Source organism: Lonchura striata, chromosome 11 (genome assembly GCF_046129695.1).
Source record: "Lonchura striata isolate bLonStr1 chromosome 11, bLonStr1.mat, whole genome shotgun sequence".
Taxonomy (NCBI): Eukaryota; Metazoa; Chordata; class Aves; order Passeriformes; family Estrildidae; genus Lonchura; species Lonchura striata.
The window spans coordinates 18,421,907-18,441,871 of NC_134613.1; the positions used below are offsets into that span (position 1 = coordinate 18,421,907).

At 46.6% G+C, this 19,965-nt stretch overlaps 1 protein-coding gene across 1 annotated transcript in view; it reads left to right on the forward strand.

Annotated features, from left to right (window-relative positions):
• The window catches only part of SLCO3A1 (solute carrier organic anion transporter family member 3A1), a 130,891-nt gene that overhangs the window by 90,612 nt on the left and 20,314 nt on the right, over window positions 1-19,965 (forward strand). The window contains exons 3-4 of the mRNA XM_077785924.1: window positions 10,573-10,671; window positions 14,067-14,330. Coding sequence (XP_077642050.1) covers window positions 10,573-10,671; window positions 14,067-14,330 — 363 coding nt within the window. The remainder of the gene's footprint in view (window positions 1-10,572; window positions 10,672-14,066; window positions 14,331-19,965) is intronic.

A 19,965-nucleotide genomic window follows, 5' to 3' on the forward strand; every position in this document is an offset into this window, starting at 1 on the left:
GAAAAAGACTGGAAATGCAGCAGTGGCCCTCTGCTGCAGTCAGGTGAGAAGTGGGAAGGGGCAGAGGGGAATTCTGCAGGGAAGAGTTTTTCAAATGATGAGGCAGACATATCAGAGGTCCAGTAGGGAGAAAAGAGCTGAACTTCTCTTCCTGACTAATCATTGCTTAGAAAAGCAGCAAGCTGCCTGTATTGACATAGAACCTCAGTTAGAAATTGAACGTGCTCTCATTTAAGGTATGTGGGATGGGAAGGGATACCCCCAAGGCTGAGGTTAGAGAGAGAGGGAGGCAGTTTTGGCAGCTCTTTCCTCAAAAGAACATGTTGCATCTGTTCTGAACTCAGTACACAGCTGAAAAGAAAGAAATAAAAAGGGAAGGTGGTGTTGCAGCAACTTCCAAATGCCAAAATTCACATTTTACAGGCTGTGAGAATCATGTGTGAATAGCTCATTGTACTCTCAGTTGCATGAGCTTTAGGGGGCTTTTTTTCCAGTATATTTTAGAGTATAAGGAGGTGCTTGACTTGTGCAGAATTCAAGTGATGGAGGTTAAAATGTACAAGAGCCTCAAAAGAGTCTCATGTCTGTTAGCAAACACAGGCTGTGCTCGTAGGTGGAGTGGACAGCTCGTCCAAGCAGGGAAGAGAGGACTGGGAAGAATTTTGTGCAGATCTTTAATGTATCCCTACGCTCTTCTGTAGAACCAAAACCACCCAATATTGAAGGGGACATCAGCCAGCAAACTCAGAGCAGAGTTGCAGTCCTGTAGAGAGAAAAGTGCCCTAAAAGTATATTTCCATACAAACCTACAGTTGGCACAATTCCTGGGAAATAACACAAGGAAATCTGCCCATCTGTAGCTGCAGAGGCGTCGTGGGTTTGGTGGAAGAGGCGTTTGTGTTTAAGGGCTGGGGGGAGATGAGCACAGCTCAAAGGCGTGCGGCTCCAGCCCTTCAAAAAAACCATACTTGGCGTTGGAGCATGTGGCTTTTTTTTCTTCCAAAGTCTCTTTGGTGGCTGCCTCCCAAGGTAATTAGCACAAGGGGAAAATTGCTTACAAAGTGGAAATTGCTGGTTCAAGCCCACGGCTACGGCTGGTGCGTTTGCGCCGTATGTTGGAGGAGTGGAATCCGTGGCTCGTGGGCTCGTGCGTCAGGGTGGAAATAGCCTGCCCTGGATTTGCACGCTATAGTTAGGAACGTGCTTGTACTCACTTCTTCAACTGAGCTGCCTCCTTCTGATGTGATAACAAGCAAGTTTCAGGGACAGGAATGTGAGCCAGCAGGGTGGGTGGAGCAAGTGGCTTGTCCTTATTTTTTGGAGATCGCTCAGCACTGGCTTTTTGTGATGCACCTGACTGGACAGAGCATGGGTTCATACTTCGTTTCTTTGTTTCCTTTTTGCAGAAAATGGCAGAAAAATTGACTATTGAGCTTCTTTTTTCAGACTTCTCCTAACTCAGCTTGAGTCTCTAATCTCTCGCAATGCATGTCCAACTACCTGTAAAACCTTTGCAGAAGGAGACAAATCTTCTGTGAGGATTAAGCAATATGTCTATCTTAAAAGATGCTGGCTTATAGAAACAACTAGCATGAAGATGAGCATTTTGGAAGAGCGTGGAGACAGCACTAGGTGCAGGGAGATATATTAAATCAATGTGTGTGTGTTTTCATAGGCTCTCACCTCGCTTGCATGCACTGATGTGATTCTGCACGCGGTTTGTGCGTAGAGTGTGTGTAAATATTAAGAGACAGGGCATCGGAGTGATTGCAGCTCAAGTAGGAAAACACTGCTACAACAATGCCACTGCGTTCGAAATCCTCTGTGAGTGTTCACTGCTTTGGTTAAATATGCAGAGACTGATGGAGATTGCCAGTGGATTAGCTCTCGTGTGGCTGGTGCCAGGGCTTGATTAGCATAAGCAAATTTCTTCTCCAGCTTCCCATCAGTAAGGAGAGAAATGCAGCAAGAGGTGCCTCTGCTGCCTGGGAGGGGACTGAGATGGTAGGGAGGAAAACTGGAGTGGGAACAGTTTGTTCCCAGTGTTAACTGGTGTGACCAGATAAATCCCAAGACTTCTGTAGTGAGCACATCCCCACACTTTACCTTGCAGAGCTTACAAATTGGCTGCTTTAATTTTTGTTTTGCTTGCAAACACGGTTTTGAGGATTGTAGAGCTTTTCTCATGGTGTGATTTGTTTTTTTGCCATCTTTTTGGTGATCTTGTTTCAGCAGCTGAATAAAGGAGGAACCTAAAAGCCAATATGCATAGAGCTCTGGGTTGGGTTTTTGGTTGATTTAAGGTTATATTTTGGTTTTTTTTTTTTTTTTTTTTTTTTTTGGGGGGGCGTGTTTGTTTTGTTTGGCTTGGGTTTTCCTTATTTTTGTGCTCATCAGAATGAGCTCATGAATGTGTTTTGAGCTGCTGCAAGTGCACCTAGTCATTATGGAGAATCTGGGGCTGGATGTTGAGCTTGTGGTCCTAATGCAAAAGCCCAATCCCCTTCTGTGCCACTCCACAAACATTCTGTGTGTGCATCGGGATCCCCTGGGACTGTCAGTTGTTGATATAACATTGATCCTTCCACATGTAGCCTTGCTAGTGCTGAGGACAGGGATTTGCTGATAAAACAAACCTAAGGCTTGGTAATAATTGAAAATGCAGGGTGGTTCACCAGGCAAAATTCCTGCTTATAGAAAGCAGATTCATCTCTAAGTCAGCAAACATTTCTTTAGAGAAATCCCAAATTCTGATGGAAATCAATATTTAAAATGTCCCTGATAGTCTGGGGAGAAGCCTTCATGTAAGATACTTTCAAGTTCAAGCAACCCCTTTAGGGATAAACATCTGAATGTTAAATATAGGCTAGAACAAAAACTGCTCTGGAGTAGTGAAATAGTCTTTTCCAGCAGGCAGGGAAAAAGCCACTGCCATGAGCAGTCCCGAGCCTTGGAAGAATCATATTAGAAGTTTGTAATATCTGTAGCATGGGTGCATGGTTTTATTGCTTCTTGTAAGTAAGTACATGAAACTCCCCAACCAGCTTTAGCTACAGTTACTAAGTTTTATTAAACACAGGGGTAAATAAGTCATTCTGCAGTATTTGCATACAGGGGTGAGTAGCTTGTTTTAAAAACCCAAATATTCATGAAGCAAGAGTGGCTTTTACAGGCTACTGAAACTGATTTGATACATTGACAGAAAGGCTTGATCAGAGAAGAGGGGAGGATGTCCAAGGATATCCAAGGCTGCCTGATTTCAAACTCTGTAATAATTTCTTTCACTGGCTGCAAGAATTAAACCCCTGTATGGCTTTCCCATCACAAGTGGTTACATGGAAATGGGAGAAGTCAGATTCAATCCCATGCTTTTGCTTTGCAGGCTTTCTGGAGATGCTCTGTTGGCCCAAAAGCAGCTGCAAGCCTGTCAGTGAGAAGTAGGATGCCTTGGGACAGTGCTGTTGGATCTTTCTCCAAGTGCTGTGTTGCACACGCAGATGCAGGCAGTGAGCTGTAGCAGTGGAATCAATGAGAAGAGCTCAGAACTAAAACTCACTTTGTTCTAACATATTTGGTGTTCCTGATAACTAAAGCACTGCATAGTATTTGTGCATCTTGCAGTATGTCACAAGCAGGGACTAGCTTTTGTTAAAAGGTAGGAAGGTAACGAGATGCAGTGAGTGGTCCATGTGAAGGGAATGGCTGAGCAGGGATTTCAGCCTCTCACTGCCTTGGGACTTCCAGGACATCTGTGCCTGTCTCTGCCATCACTTGAGCAACCCTAAACAGGTGTCTGAGGGGTCTGCTGGTGTTGAGCTCCTGAAGGAAGGACTAATAAATAATGTGTGTGCTACTGTACAGATGGGATGAACCCCCAACCTCTTCACTCCTCCCCACCTCATGCCAGTACAGGGCTGGAGCTGCTTTGATCCCCATCAGAACAAAGACTAAACATTAAAGCGAATTGTCCCAAAGTTGTTTCTCATTAATTGACAGCTGCAGGCACTTGGAAACATCTGTCCAGCCTGTTTGAACATTCCCTTGGCTTCAGTGGGTGCCCTGAGGAGGCAGAACAAATCAAAACACGCCTCCAGCCAGCACCAGCTCTTCACCTCTCCTCCAGCCTGTGTGCGTGAGCAGCAGCTGTAAGGGAGCAGGAGGTGATGGTGGGCAGCTGGTTGTGTAGACAGGGAGCTGAGTGGCAGGGAAAATGATGCCTTTCCATGGTAAATGAGCAAAGGTGGGTATGAGAGACCCAGGGCTGAGCAGGAGTGCAGGCATCCCTCCACTCCTGTGGGCACAGGCAGCTCATGGGTACACTTTCTGCCAGAGAGCATGGGCAGTGCTGGGTCACTCCAGCAGGTTTTGCTGTACCAAGAAGCCATCTGGGTAGGAAACTCTCTCCCTTTACCCTTACTGTGCATTTTTGAGGTTACATCAACTGATGGAAGTCAAGAGAAAATCCAAAGCAGGGAGCTTTGCCCACCAGGTGTGAACACAGAACCTTTATCCCCTTGAGAGCCACTCCCTGGTGTGCAGGAGGATACAGCATCCCCAGTCTGCACCAGGATGCCTTTGGTTCCCACAGACTGTGTTGGTGTCTCTTTAAAGGCAGGTCACAGAGCCCCTGAATTAGGATATTCCAGTAATCCCTTTACACTGGCCTGCCTGGCCCTCCACGCAGCAGGAAATGTGGGACAAGCAGGGTTTTGAGATTATCTCGTGCTTTGCAAAGCCAGTTCCCCTTGTGCTTTTAGAAAGAGCTTGCTCCTGCACAGGCAGGGGCTGAGGGCGACGTTCCTGGCCAGATGCTATCCCAGGACCATGGCAAGTGGGGTCTGTGCTGTGCCCTCCCCCACACACCCCAAAACCTGTGGTTTGTGATGGTCACTGCACCACCCAGTTGCTGACAGAAATCACCTTTAGCTCCTTGCTCCCTTCCTCCTCAGGGATGTAGTTACTGGATGCAAGGACAATGTTTTGCAGCAATTTCCCTCACCTTCCAAACTGATCAGCTTTTTGCCCACCAAAGCTGTCCCTTGGGATGGCGCAGGGGGGAGGAGGTATTTCTCTGACCACGTGCTTTGCTGAAGGTGTGCTGCTTCTTAGGAGCACAGTGAATCATCTTCCACACTTGAATTTCATGGAAATGCCAAGGCAGGAGCAACCTGGCTCCAGGGTACCCAGTTGATACCAGTGACAGCCCCATAGCTAAATGAAGCAGTGTCCTCTGCTCCACCAGGGTTTGCCCATGGTTGGAAGTGTGAGTCACTGTTGATGGTTCCTGCTCTGATAGCCAGCCCTGCTGTGGGAGATGCTGCTTTTCCTCCTCCTGTCTCACCTACCCAGCTCACCTTCCCCTGGCACATGCTGGCAGCTCTCCAAAATAGATTTCCTCATGTCTTCAGCCCCTGGTGAGGCTGAGGCTTTGAAGTGAAATGACTTGGTGTTCTTCAGCTGCCCACGTGTTCTTTTCCTCAGTGAACTGTGCCCGAGGTGCCTCTGGCTGCAAGCCTTGCAGTGTCTCCCTCGATGCCTTATTTCCATCCAGGAGGGCTTCCCTTGGGAGTTACTGTCCCCAGTTAATTCATTACAGGGATTGAGGTGATGCTTTGCCTGTTTTGCCCTGTGAACAGCACAGGTTTGCTCATGTTTCAGGATCCTGTTGCTACTGGAAAGCAATTTGAAACACCAAGGGACAGCTCTTTATTACTGAAATGCTGACAGCTTTTATCCCTCTTTGCAATTTGGTTTCTGTGTACTTTGTGTGACTCAGAGCATCTCTGTGCCACCATTCCTCCACAGATGTGGTGCCTGCTGCTGCTCCTTCCCTCTGCTCTAATAGAAAACTGCATTATCAGTCTTGGGCCTTACTAGTGATAAAGTCTCATCACAAAATGTCAGATCTAATACTGGCCTCTGTCTCAATCCTTTCCTCAGCTCTAGGAAAATGTTATTTGACAGGAGAAAGTAGGATTTGGCAAATTGTTCCATTTGAAAAGATGAGGAAAACATTTCTGATTTCTTAGTGCAGCCTGCTTTACTGCTTTTTTTTTCTCTGCCTTTTTGGGAGGCAGGAAGACTGATGGAGTAGAACAGGTAAACTGAAAATTATTAGTTGTTTCCAAACTAAGATGTCATTGTGCTTTAAGGATACAAACTGGAAGGAAGTGTTTGGGAGTTACCAGACAAAGTGTTTGAATTGTCCCAGGACAGAGCTGTTTTTTTTATTAATTCTTTTCTCTGAAGTACTTCTAAGAACTGCCATAATATAGTAAGAATTAAGAAAAATAACCCAGAGATTAAAAATAAAAATACCATCAAATTTTAGTACTGATCCCTGGTTTTATTGACATTAGTGGGAGTTTCCCAAGAGCCTGGTGGAGCCAGGATAGGACCTTTGATCTGTTTGCTCCTGGTATCAGTGTCCTCTGGCTCCATCAAATCAGACTGATCTAAAAGTTAGAGGGAAACATGGGAAAAGACCAAGCAAGTGGTATTAAAGCTAACCACAAATTTAACACATTTTAATTCTTAGCAGCAGCCCCAGCACTGGGAAAAGAGCTTTTGCAAGACCTCCTTTTGTACTAAGCAGCAGCTTTGTTGTTGCATGACAAGGTGGGTGATGTGGAAAGTGTTCTCCTAATAGCAGGGGTGCTAGCAGTTGTGCAGGATTTCTCAAAAGAGGAAGGATGTCTTAAGCTAATTCAGACTTGCCTAATTTCCCCTTGTGTCCTCATTTCTGCATAGCTGTTCAACCACATCCTCTATCCCAATTGCTTAATTAGCCTGGCTTTTGTGCCCAGCAGCGTGCTCCATCAATCCTTGAGCATGGTCCTGCTCTGTACAGACCCTGAACTATCCATTGTGATAGTCCATGCCTTGGGTTTTTCCACAATCTGCTTGATTTGTGAATTAAAGTGTAAAATACTATTACTGCAACCGTATGATTTTGTTGGAGTCTCAAAAAAAGATAAAAAGGGCACGGGGTGAACCAGTTGTTTTCTTCTTGATTTTAGAACAAACTGCAGAAACAGTGAAAACAAAATTAACATTTGTTTTTAAAGCTAGCCTAGAGGTGAGCAATAATTTAATAGCTGTTGCAAGATGTTAGGTGTTTCAGTGGATGCTCTATCCCACATTGCCCTCTAGTGAGGACATGGCAGAGCAATTCGTGCCTTCCTGCAGCCACCAGGGTATGAAATGAGGCACTTCAATAACCGAGGACAGGGCTTATTTCTGGCATGGTGGTTTTGAGATGCAATAGTGTGAGGAGGGGCAGTGTTCATCTGTCACCTGTGCCTGCACTGGCTACAGATTTCTCATTGTTGGCCTTTTTATGAGATAATTCTCTCTGCAATCTCCTGATGCTGCTGGATCACCAGCCACAGGTCCCTGCTTTTGGAAAAGCGGAATATATTTCCTGTTCGCTTTTGGTGAAGGATCTTTTTCCATGTTCTTTGTTTTGGGCTTTGCTCCATGAAACAAACACCAGTTTTGTGGTTTTGCTGTACACACATGGTCAGACAACTCAGTGGTTTGGAGATCATCACAGGACAAACTTTATCCCTCCTCAGACCAACACTGATACATCCAAAGGTGCTGCCCGCAAGGTAGAACTGGCTGGCCCTTGTCCTTCTGCCTGAGTAGCTCCATTTGTCATTGCTCCAGCTGATATGGGGCCCAGTGTGTCCATATGTGCTTGACCATATTTACATAGAAATTCGTAATTAATGTTCAGTTTTCAGAAGTATTTGAATGCTGTCTCATTCACCACAGGAGTAGCCACGGCAATCTCTGCCACATGCTGTCTCCTTCAACTCTGTGCCTGAAAACTTAACAGTTAGAGAACAGTTTGTCCTAAAAGCTGTGATTTTTGGCATGCAGACAGGGAAGGGGCTCAGCCTGAGTGTGTATATGGCAGATGTGTAGGTGCTGACAGTGCCACCCTGTGACATTCACCTTCTCTGGACAGAGAGACATAATTCTGTCTCTCAGGAGAAGCACAGAGAGAAGAAGAGAAAGCAATCTTTATCTCTACTCCTTTGTTTTCCCATGTGGAATGTGGTGTGGAGATTGTTTACCTGCAGTGATGGCTGGGCTGGATTCTGGTGAAGGTTATTTGGGTTCAGGATCCAGCTGTGGCTCGGGCTCTCAGCACAGAGTCATGAGTTTAATAGGTAAGTAAGAAGTATGTAGAATAGGATAGTCTCCCTTTAAATAGTATATTAATGTAATACAGTATAGTTTTAATAAAGCTATCCTTCAGCCTTCTGATCTGGAGCCAGACATCAGCATTTCTTCCCTGAGCCAGGGTCACTGCATTTCTTACTAGAGCATCCTCCATGGGGCTGAAGGATCCCGGGAACACCGTCGTGTTCTGGGAGCAAGGATGGGCAACACTGTCACCCAGCCTGCTCCACCTGGCTCTTGGGGGCTGAATGACAAACACTGATGCCATCTAGCGCCCACAAAAAATGTGACTTGGATATTTTGGAAAATCCTGTTGGAAACTGTATAACCACAAGTGGGGTTGGCCTTGGGGCTGGGAGGGAGGGGAGATGGGGCTGAGGTGTGCTGGGAAAATAAATCTCTTTTTTTCTTCTCTCCCAGCTTGTCTCTTCCCTCACTTCACATCCCTTGAAATGCTTCTGCAGGTGTCCAGGGATCTCCCCTGTGAGGCTTTATAGATCCCCAGAGGAGAAAGGCACAGGCTTCCTAAGCAGCTCTGTTGCTCAAGGAGCACAATTTCCCCAATGTACTGCTGGATCATGGAGCACAAACCCAGCACCCAGGACAAGGTGACTGCAGGAGGGGAGATGCCTGCTCCTCCTGTGACATGGGACAGCACGGGCAGAGACCCTGGGGATTAATTTAAGCTGGCAGCACGGGCTGAGGCAGGGTGGCATTGCTGCAGCTTTGAGCTTGGCAGAGACTGGGCAGGGGCTGGCAGCTCCTGCTGCTGCCCTGGCAGCAGGGACCCCTCCCTGCAGCTCATACAGCCTGGCACTTCTTTTCCTCCCACCACCTCCCTTTGTCCCTCGTGCTCTAGGTGAGAGCCTTGAAGGCTTTAACACACTGGGTTTCTGTGTGAGCAGCTGGCTGGGGGCACCTCTGCTCTGTCCCTGGTTATTAATCCAGCCAGGTCCCAGTGCCAGCAACCGTGAGGAATTACTTCACACCCTGCATTATAAAAATGAAGGTGAAGTTGCTTCTGACCATACAAGTTTATTCTGCTTGGCTAAGCTGTTGTTGGCAGGTGTGGTTTGCCTTGCCTGGGGATGGGGGTCTGAGAATTTTTTTTTTTTTTGCAGCTCTGATAATTTCCCCAGCTCCTGAGAAATGCACAGAGAGGGAGCTTGGGAATTAAAAAGTTTCCAGATAAGGAACTTGAGGGCTGAGATAGCTGTGATGTAATGCATTATAAATGCACTGAGATGCCAGGCAACACCCCCAGAGAGATTAGGAGAGTGAGCAAAGCACCCAGATGCAAATAAGGTCCTTGGTGGGCCATTTCTGAAGTGCAGTGGCACCAAGACTGGTGCTGGCATGTGTCTGCTGAGGTGTCCCTCTCACCAGGCACATGGGTCCATCAGCAAGGTCCATTCCTTCCTCCAGAGGGAACAGGCAGCTCTTGCTCTGCTGCACACTGCTCAGTCTGTCCCTGCTCCCTTCAGAAAGCCATTTACAAGGGTGCTTGGGGGACTTTTTGTTGTTTTTCCCAAATGTTGCTGTTATCCCAAATGTGAAAGTACCTAATATGTTCTTATTGTCTAATTTACAAATGTTTTTTGTTGTCTTTGCTGCTTCTTTTTCTGATTATCTTTGTGTCCCCCTGCCTTTCTGCCTTGGATAATTGAGAGCTGGCGCTGTGCCTGTAGCATTCCTGTTTCAGGGCCAAAATGGGAGTGAAAATAAATGCTTCTAAATACTGTATTGAAACAAATAAGTAATTTACTCATAATAGCTCTTCTCCTGGCATTACACTGGCAATTCCATCCAGGTTTTGCAGAAAGAACAAGCAGTTGTGAGAGGCTGGAAGATCCACACAGCAGAATGTCTGTCATGTGTGTCTGATGGGGAGAAGGGCTTCACAGATGTGGAAAAGTGCTCCTACTTCTGTAAAGGGACTTTATCCAGCAGTCTGTGACAACACTTGTTTGATAGATTTGTTGTCCCTAATGTTTGAAAATTCTGTCTACCAGGATTTGAACTGGAGGTGGCAAAGACAGAGTTGCCTGTGAGGAGAAGGCAGGGCTGCTTTACCTTGTGCTGTTGAGTAAGACATCTTTTAGAGCAGCCAGCCGACCAAAACACAGCATATGTCCACACTGTCTCCTCAGCTCAATAGAAATCCTTCAGCATTATCACACCTCCATCTGTTCATTTTCCTGAAGAGATATGGAAAAGCAAAACACATTTAGGGTGTTCTTTTGCTTGGAGCACTCAACACAGAGACTGTCCCTATGTGTTTGGCATCTCTGAGGTAATACCATCTTACAGCAGACAAGCAGAACAACTTGCAATGAATAACCAGAGCCTGGCACTAATCTCTTTTCTCTCTCCTTGTAGGGATCCTGTTTACGATGCTGGTATTTGGGCCAGCCTGTGGATTTATCTTGGGCTCCTTCTGTACCAAAATCTATGTGGATGCTGTCTTCATTGACACAAGTAAGGAGAACTGGGTTTGGTTTCAAATAAATGCTAAATTTTTATCATCAAGACAAAAATGTTGATGCTCACAAGCAGGAAACTCATTCTGTCTTCAGTGCCTCTTGCATGTATGAGTGTCACTTTTAGAAGGGTTTTAAGACTGAGATTCAAAAAGATTCAGGTCTGTTCTGTTAAGTAACAGATTTTTAATGGTTCAAATTTGTTCCCTTCTGTGTTTTCTACTATGAGATGAGTTTCATCCCAGCTCTTAAAGGACACCTTGAAATAGCACTGTGGCTTTGTCATGCCAGGGGAGCTGTGTCCAGAGCACGGGGTGAAATCTGGAGAGCTGCCACCCCAGGGTGTGGGGGAACCAGCCAGGTTCTGATGGAGGCACACCAGTAAAATCCATGCCCAGCACCTTCTGCCCATGACCCTGCTTGGATGGGCAGCATCAGTCCCACAGCGTTACTGCTTCTCTCCAAACCATTAAATAATCATTGCTCACCTTGACTTCACTCGGGTTAAAGCAGATTGTTTGCAAATTGTCCTTTTGTTCGTTTAGACCAAATTCTGCTTTTTTTTTTTGTGCTTGCACTATGTGTTCTTCGCCATGAGAGGGCAACATGTAACAGGCAGTGCTCTGCTGCTTCATTCCTTTCCCTCAATTGTTCAGATGCTTTTTCCACAGTTCTCAGCTCCATTGGACCCCACAGACCCTTGTGCAGGGCTTTTGTCCCTTTGAGGGTGTATTTCAGCCCTATGGTGTTACAAATGCGTTGTCACAGAACACATTTGGATGCAGTTGAACCTTGCAGGACTCAGAACAGAATTGTGCAAATCTGCAAAAGTGTTACTGCCTTTTTTTTTGGTCTCACATGCACATGGCAGCTGAGAAAATGTAAATAATACCAAATGAGAAAGAAGTATCTTTTGGGATGGCTGAGGCATTTGGCTGCAGTTTGGTCAAACACCACATGGCCCCTTTTCATTCCTTGGCTTTACCAAAGCCTCGTTTGGCAGAGGAGCTGCTTGAAACCTGTTAGATATTTTACCATTTAGTATAATTTACACTAAAATATGAATGTACAAAAGAAAATATTTTATCTCCCAGTAGGTGAAGCTGTGGAACTCCTCACCATAAGGTGCTAAAAATCTCCAAATGGATTTTAAAGCAATTGGACAAGTGTATATATATGAAAAAAATGAACATGACACCAAATCTAGCTTAGAAAGCCTCCAAGCCACAATAATAATATATGCTGTCTTTATTGTTGTAGGCTTTCTGGGCAGCTGCAGTTGGTTGCCATCAGAGGCAAGATGCTGACCTAGCTAAGAAGTTAATTTGGTATCTTCTGGCCATTTTTAACATAAGACATTGCTCAGTATTTACAGCTCAAAAAGCCCCAGACAAATTCTGAGCCACAGAGAAGAGCTGTGGAAGGTTACTGCTGAGAAGCCTGGAAGGGCTGTGGCTCAGCCTCTTTCCAGGGATGGTGCAGAGCTCCCAGCTCCAGGTCCAGCTGCCTTTGGCCACGGTCAGTCACTGTTGTGCAAAAGCTCTGTTTGCTGTCATGGCCTCTGTTTGCTTTTGTATGGGAAAGAGTTTCCACTTCGCAGCTGGCTCTGCCTTGGAACTCGAGGTGGCATAAGGAGAACAAGCTCCAGGGGGTTGAGCCTTGTCCTGCTCCCTGTTTCGGGCAGGTGTGGGATGCCAGGGCATTCTGCTGCACTGCCCGCCACCCAGCAGCTATTTTAGGAAGGGAATATGAAGAAAACTCGGATTTGCCTGACTCTTCCTGCTGTTGTGTTCCCAAAAACCTGAAAAAAATACACTTCAGGCAGGATGAAATAACAGCAGAAGAATCCAGTCCCTCCACAGCACTATTTTTCAAACTTTATCTCTGTTTGAGAGCTACGTGTTATTTTCCCTAAGGAGAAAAGAGTTTCCTTCTGTCTCAGCTTGAGAGACAACTTGATTGCCTCACTTGAGACAGATTTTTCAGAGTGGCAGTAACCAGACAGTCACCATGAACAGAAGAGCTTGTTATTCCAGCCATGTGGATGTGGGTCTCCCCCAAGAATCAGCTCCATGCTGGGCACCCTTGTGGCTGTGGCAGCAAGGCAGCTGTTAGGAAAAGTTTTTCCTCTGCTGCTCTTTATTTGTATTTCCTCAAACTGACTCCAGATCCTTCCTTGGCCTTACTTATGCTGAGTGATGGCCTACAGAATACTCTAGCCTTTTATTTTGCTATTTTGATTTTCTTCCCTTTCTGATTACTTCTGTACTTTCCTGAGCCCATTTGATGCTGTGTGTGGGTTTCTTTTCCAATATTTAGGACTATTTCACCCTCCAGTCACAGGTGCCCCCTAAAGCCCAAATACCAATCCTCTCTTTTGCTGAAAAGAGCTGTGAATTCAAAGCACAGGGAGCACTGAGCTCCTGGGAAAACAGGGTAGTAAGCCGGGTTGGAGGTGCAGTGTCCTTTTCTGTGCAGGTCTGTGCCAGTGGGTGTCAGGTGAGTGTGACACACTTGGACAGGGATGCCCAAAACCTCAGTGCCAGCACAGGGGACACTGGTGTACAGCAGCTTCCTAGAGCTGGCACGGCCAAAAACAGGAGGGAGAAACTCTGACTACAGGGTGGGAGCTGCTCCTAAGGATCCCTCAGATGCAGAGGATGTGCACTGGTGGCTCACATGCTACAGCTGTGGGCTTCACTGTGGGCTCCCACTGTGAGAATCCTTAAAAGCAGAGGGTTTTGGGCAAGTTGCAAAAGGCAAGCCTCAGAAACAGCAGAAGTGTGATTAGAGCTAAGCAGTAGACATAAGATTTGTCAGCAGAAAAATTATAAGTAGAAGAGTAAGGAAAAATAGAACAATGGTCTGTGTATTCATGTTTGTCTAGAATAACTCCCTAAATTATAGAAAAGTGTATCTGGCAAGATATTAAGAAGTTCTAAGCTTAATAATGGAGCATTGTAGCTTAAGTCTTAAAAGCAGGTATTGCATTTGAAATTAGCGAGCATTGTTTTAACCAAAGGTACCTGTGCTTATAGTGGTTGGATAGAACTACTGTCAATATCCTTTTGCTTTGTGTGATTGGTCAAAAAGCTGTTAAACTAAGTTGCAACATTAAGTTCTTGTTCTGCTGATGGGGATGTGAGCTGCTGGCGCCTTCCCATTGCCCTAACCATGTAATGAGACTGATGCTGGAGGATGTGTTCCTCAGCAGTCCTGTCTCGTTCCTGATTTATATGTAGTCCCCTGGCTGGCGATATCCCACGTTGTGTCCCGTGCCCCTCCCTTGCCAACAGAGCCCCCAACAACCACCTTGCAGCCCATGGGATCCTTCCCACCGCTGCCTTCCCTCCCCGTGGCTGAGCCGCTGACTCGTGTTTGTTCCCCCCGCAGGTAAGCTGGACATAACCCCGGACGACCCTCGCTGGATCGGAGCGTGGTGGGGAGGCTTCCTGCTCTGCGGTGCCTTACTCTTCTTCTCGTCGCTGCCCATGTTCGGCTTCCCGCAGTCGCTGCCGCCGCGGCCGGAGCGCGCCGGGGAGAGCGAGCAGGCCATGCTCCCCGACAGGGACTACGAGCGGCCCAAGCCCAGCAACGGGGTCCTGCGGCACCCGCTGGACGGGGACAGCGGCACCACCTGCTTCCAGCAGCTGCGAGGTGAGGCTGGGCAGCAGGTCCCGCCAAAAGACCCCCGAAAAACCCACCCAAAAAATCGCTAGCCTCGAGTTTCAGTCCTTAGCTGCTGTTTAATTACCTCCGGCATTGCCCGCATCTGAAAGAGAGATTTCATTCCACTTGAAAGCTCTGTGTTGTTTTTATTTAAGCTGCATGATAGTCCTGTAGAGTTGTTAAAAAATATGAAAAGGAGCACAGCTGCCAGAGCAATTGGTGAACTTCTCTCCAGTCTACCATCCTGTTCCCCTCTGCCTCCTGAAACGCAGAGCGAGCCAGCAAGGGCACTTAAAAGAAATTGGGAGCTCCCAGCACCTGAGCTTCAGCTTAGTGCAATCCCAGATACAAAGCAGTGAGTGCTGGGCATCACCACAGCTCTTAAACTGAAATGGGAAGAGAGAGATGCCAGCCGAGAATAACAGCAAAATGGCAGGGCACAGCATGATTTGTAGCAAATTAGAGAGAAAGCTTCACATCATGTCCTGCAGTGATGGAAATGGAGGTGACTCTAATTAAAGTCAGCTGAGGATCCAGCATTTCGTGGGAGAATGTGGGCAGATGTCCTTTCTTTAGGCTGTACTGGAAAATCCTTCATCTGAGAGGGTGTTTCTGTAGCTCTGGTGGCTGCTTCCCACTCCCTGTTGCTGTGGCAGAGCAGGTTTCATTACTGCCTGATGCATTTAGATAAATGAGGACAAAATCACTTAACTCTCTGTGCAGTCACCTTAATTGGGAGTTGAATGGAGTGCGAGTGAGATGGAAAAACAGACTTTGGGGAAAAAAGTGTTGTCTAAATATATAAAAATGCCTTGAATACTAGATGTGGTTGTTCATTAAGGGAAGGTCAAAGATGTGAAAATTTGACTTGATAAGGAAATTCAGAAGGAAGGTAAAGGGATAAATTGTTTGAAACTCAGTCACTAAAACTCATTTCTTCATCCTTGTTGCAAAGATTTCTCTTGATTAGGTCTTTTCCCATTATATAATAGTTCTGTGGCTTTTGTGGTGTACACATCAGAGTGTCTGCTTCTGGCTACTGAGCTTTTGGAGTGGGCACTGGAAATGCTTGCAGGTTTTTATATAGAAAAATGAAAGAATATGATGTATCCCTGCTTCATGGAGGGGCAACAGTTCAGCCTGAGAATGGTGCTGAGCATCTTGCACACAGGGAGGCCATGGGGGGTTCACTGAGCATCTGTTGCTCATTGAAGTAGAGAAATTAAACTGCCACATCCATATGCTTCAAGTATTGATTACATCAGGAGGCACCACAGGCCTCCACGTTAGCCCTCTCACTGGGTAACCCCATTTCAGATCCGTCAGTATTCGAGGAGCCTCTTTGGAGATGGACTTTGAAATAAAATTTACATCACATGAAATAAGACAAGGAATGACCTTTTTAGTTATTCCTTTGAGGCTGTCACAGGCGACACGGTGTTGGTAGCTGACATCTTTCAAATCCCTTGGCACTGTTGTCATGGTCGGAATGTGGTCAAGAGTCACGTTGCTGAAGTGAGGCAAACACATCTCATCATTCCTAATGAGCAGTGTTTCAGGTGATGGTTTAACCTTTCTGTGGGTGTCCATTACTTTGGTAGCAGCTGAAATACCTGTATGCATTTCTTTATGGCAGCTCTCAGTCTCCCTAATCTATTTTCTGATTCTCCTTTGGAGAAAGTTAAGACTGTTTAGGCTTTTTCCTAGGGTATAAAAGGCTCTTAACTATATACAGAGGTTAAAAATACATATGTGCATGCATAGTCATGTCTTCTGTCCTGGAATGACCTTGGATTTTGCATGGATTTGTGATGCTGAACAGAATCCATGGAATCATAAAACAGCATGACTTGAAAGGGACCTTAAAGACCATCTAGTTCCAGCCCCCTGCATGGGCAGGGCCACCTTTCCCTAGGCCAGCTTGTTCAGAGCTCCATCCATTCTGGCTCTGAACACCTCCAGGGATGGGACAAACACAGCTTCTCTGGGCAGCAGCAGAGGATTTGCCTGTACAGGGGGTTGAGACTGGAGATGCTCCTTGGGTTTGTATGGCCATGACTCTGGCTCATTTTTAGCAAGTGTTGGTTCTGCAGCTGGTTCTGGACAGGGGTGTCCCTGCTGTAAGTCGTTGTCTGCCTGGAGGGGTGGATTGTCCATCTCTTGTGCAAGTGTGGGGAGGAAGAGCTGTTTCTCTGGACTGATCATGCAAACACCCTCTGTATCAACAGCACATCTTTAGAGGATGAACTGCATCTCCTTTTTGGCTGCTGAAGGAGCTTTATTATATTTTCTTACATTTTTTTTCCAAGCCTCGCAGTGGCCGCCACAAGAGAAAGGACATGGTAGGAGAGGGAACAGGGCAGTGTCAGCTGGGGACATGCTCTGAGCTGGGTCATGTCTGTTAGCTAGAGACATGGCACGGCTGGCAAGTGGGAGGATGCTCCAGACACCACAAGATCTGCTGAAAGTCAGTGAGATGGAGGGCTGGCAGAGATTCCTTGGCTTTCTCTAGCCTTAGCATGCAAAAAAAAAAAAAAAAAAAAAAATAGCCAGGACTAATATAAAAGGAACATGCTCAAAGTATTGATCTTTTACATCTCTGTCGAAGTCTAAGCAGGAGGGAGGGCCCAGCTTTTGGGAAGCCCCAGCATCTCTTCCTGTGGGGTATTTTCATACCAGGAAGAAGCAATCTTAAGAGGAGCTCTAAACTTAAAATGAAAGTGGTGCCTTTGAACAGCACGAGGTGAAGAGGCAATCAAAAGCAGTGGAGGCAGCAGGGGGCTCAGCACAAGGGCACGGCAGCTCAGGCAGGAAAGCTTTGGGACAGTCCTGGCAGCTGCTTCCCATGGCTAAACTGGCACGTGAATGCTGCACCGCTTTGCCTGATTAGTATTTCATTTCAGCAAAGCAAATCCATTTGGGAGCACGGAGGAGTGAAGGATTAACAGCAGTAGAAGTCTGAAATAAATGCTGCCATTGCTCTTTGCTCCCACCTGGCAGGGTTGTTCCAGCCCTGTGCTCTCCGTGTGGTCTGTGAGAGCACTTCAGGCATGGGTTGGGCAGTCCCTGATCTTCTGGGGGACACAGCTTTGCTTTCCTACCTCTGCTCTGCCTCGGGGACCTCTCTGCTCCTCGGGGTCAGAGAAGATGCTCGGCTCTGTCAGGACACCTGTGCTGGAGTCTGTCCAGCCTCTGCCCTCTCACTCGCTGCCTCTGGCACAGCACCTGCTGAGGGCCGTGCTTGGAAATAGTTTGTTAAAACCCTTCTCTTTTTTCCACACAGAAATGTCACATTCATTGAATTGAGTGGCCAGTTCTGATGAAATTTGTTTCCAGAATGCTTCCTCGGCATGATCTTTAACACCTCCGAAACATTCTGCCCTAAATGCATTCTGTTTTGCAATTATTTAAACCAGAAATTCGTTACGTTCTGCCGCTCTCTCTAGCAAGAGAGATTAAAACCCTAAAAGGATTGAAATTGATATGGAATCCTCCAGGTTTGGAAAGAGAAGCTCATTCATGAGGAATTAAAAGAAAACTCACTGTGGAATTAAATGAATTTCAGAACTGGAAATTCCCTAGACTTGGAAGCATTTTGCTTTCTTTCCAGCTTCATTTTCAAGAGTGTAGGAGAGCTGGGATGTACAGCTGACAGCTGCCTTGTCTTCTGTTCAGTTCCATCCTGCTCCATGTATCAATCTGCTGAGTACCTAGGGAGGGAGCTGCTCTGAATCTGGGATTTCTCTCCCCAAAAGTGCTTGCTGGGAGCATAGTGCTAGGCCAGAAGCTCCCAGCTGTGCAGGGAGGACCTGGACCATGGGGAGCCTGTAATCCTCAGTGGGAGATCATAGGATTGGGCAGGATTAAAGGCTAACAAGAGTGGCTTTTAACTCCTCACTTCTCATGACTGATAGTGACAAGCTTTTGGAGAGGGCTCCATCTATACCTTCATTCACAGCTGCAGCAGTGAGGCTTTGGCCCAGGCTTAGACTTTAATGCCCTTTTGGATTTGGGTCTTGTTCCCCTGCAAACACTGTAAAGGTTTGCTGAGAAGTCCAAGTCTTAGGTGAGAAGGTGGCGATCATAAAAGGCATCAGGTCCCATCAGTCTTTGAGTTTTCTTTGGCTGGTGTTTCATGAGGGTGCAGATATTGTTGTCAGGTTTTCCTGGCTGTTTCCAAGCCAGCATCTTCTTGTCAGCACCATTTAAAAATTCAGAAAGGCTCTTCAGCCTGTACACCTCAGGGCCAAAGATGAGCAGCAGATGAAGGCAGGCAGAGCCTGTCTCCAGAAAATGCTTTTCCATGTCTTCTGTGTCACAGGTGGGGGGAGGTTTGTGTCCTTCTCTCAAGTCAAGTAAAGGTGGTTCCTGCAGGGAAGATGATGGACTAGAAGGAACTGCTTTCCATGCTTGAATATGTAACTGCTGCTTGAAGCTTGCATCTTGTCAGGAAGACTTTTTAGATTTATGTGTCATGCTTTTCCCTCATATTCATTATGATAATTTTGCCAAGGCCACATGGAACTTCAGCATACTAACCTCGCCTGAGATATATTCATCACCTCTTGCCTTCCTCCATATTCTCTTCTACAGGAGCTGCCTCTTTCCAGAATGTGTTTTATTCTTGCTACCTGTGCTGTTTTCTTCATCCCTTTTTCCTCAAGCCAGGTGGAGATTTTGCCTTTTGTTTTCTCTTCAGACCTGAGGCTTGCTGCTGACATGGGTACTAGAAAGTTGTATTTTGGCTCAATACTACATTTTGCCTCTCCCTCACCACTCTGTCCTAGGTGGACTGGGCTATAAACCTCCCTCTAATTTATTACTTTGCTTTCTGTGTTCTTCATCTTTACTGCAAATTGAAAACATGTCTCTGTAGGGTGCTCCAACCAGAAACAGGGGCCTTGGTGATTGTAATGTTCCAAACAATTCATTTCAAGCACCAACGTGATGATTATAGTTTGTCGTTTCTGGAGAGTAGTTAAACCTCGTGTAATGAGGTTGCCAATTATCCCCGCTACTCCCCGATGTGCAGTGACAAATCAAAGCTACTTGGTGTACATAAGTGTGTGCATTTGTCAAGCCCCTGGCCTGTCATCCACAGAGGCCCCACGGAGGGAGACAGGGAGGGGGTTTGGATGCCTTGGCACCACTGTTGCTTTGGGGGGGAAAGGTGGGAATTCAGGGGTTTGGTGGGGGGTACTGGAGAGCTTCGGGACATCCACCCCATCCCTCCCAGCCTGTGCATGACCCTGTGACCCGCACTGCACGTGGGTGGTCTGAAGAGTGGGGATTATAGTACTTTTCACTACTTTTCAGCAGTGAAAAGAGGTGTTGTGTTCTCCTCAGTGCTTCCTGCCAGGGCACTGGGAATCGCTTTTCTGCCTCTGTTTCTGGAGCGTATCGGGTGCACCAGGATGAGGATGGCAAATGAGCTCGTCCTTGTGGGAGTGGGAGGCTGAGTCTGTCTGTGTGCCGTGTCTGCTGCAGCTTGGGGCTTCTCCAGGTAGATTTTTGAGGCTCTTTGGACTCTAAAAGACTTTCCCACTTGGCAAATGGACTTCCTTTGAGCTTTGTAGCTGCAAAGGGCTGCTCCAAAGTGTTCAGGTAACCCTTGGGCCCGTAA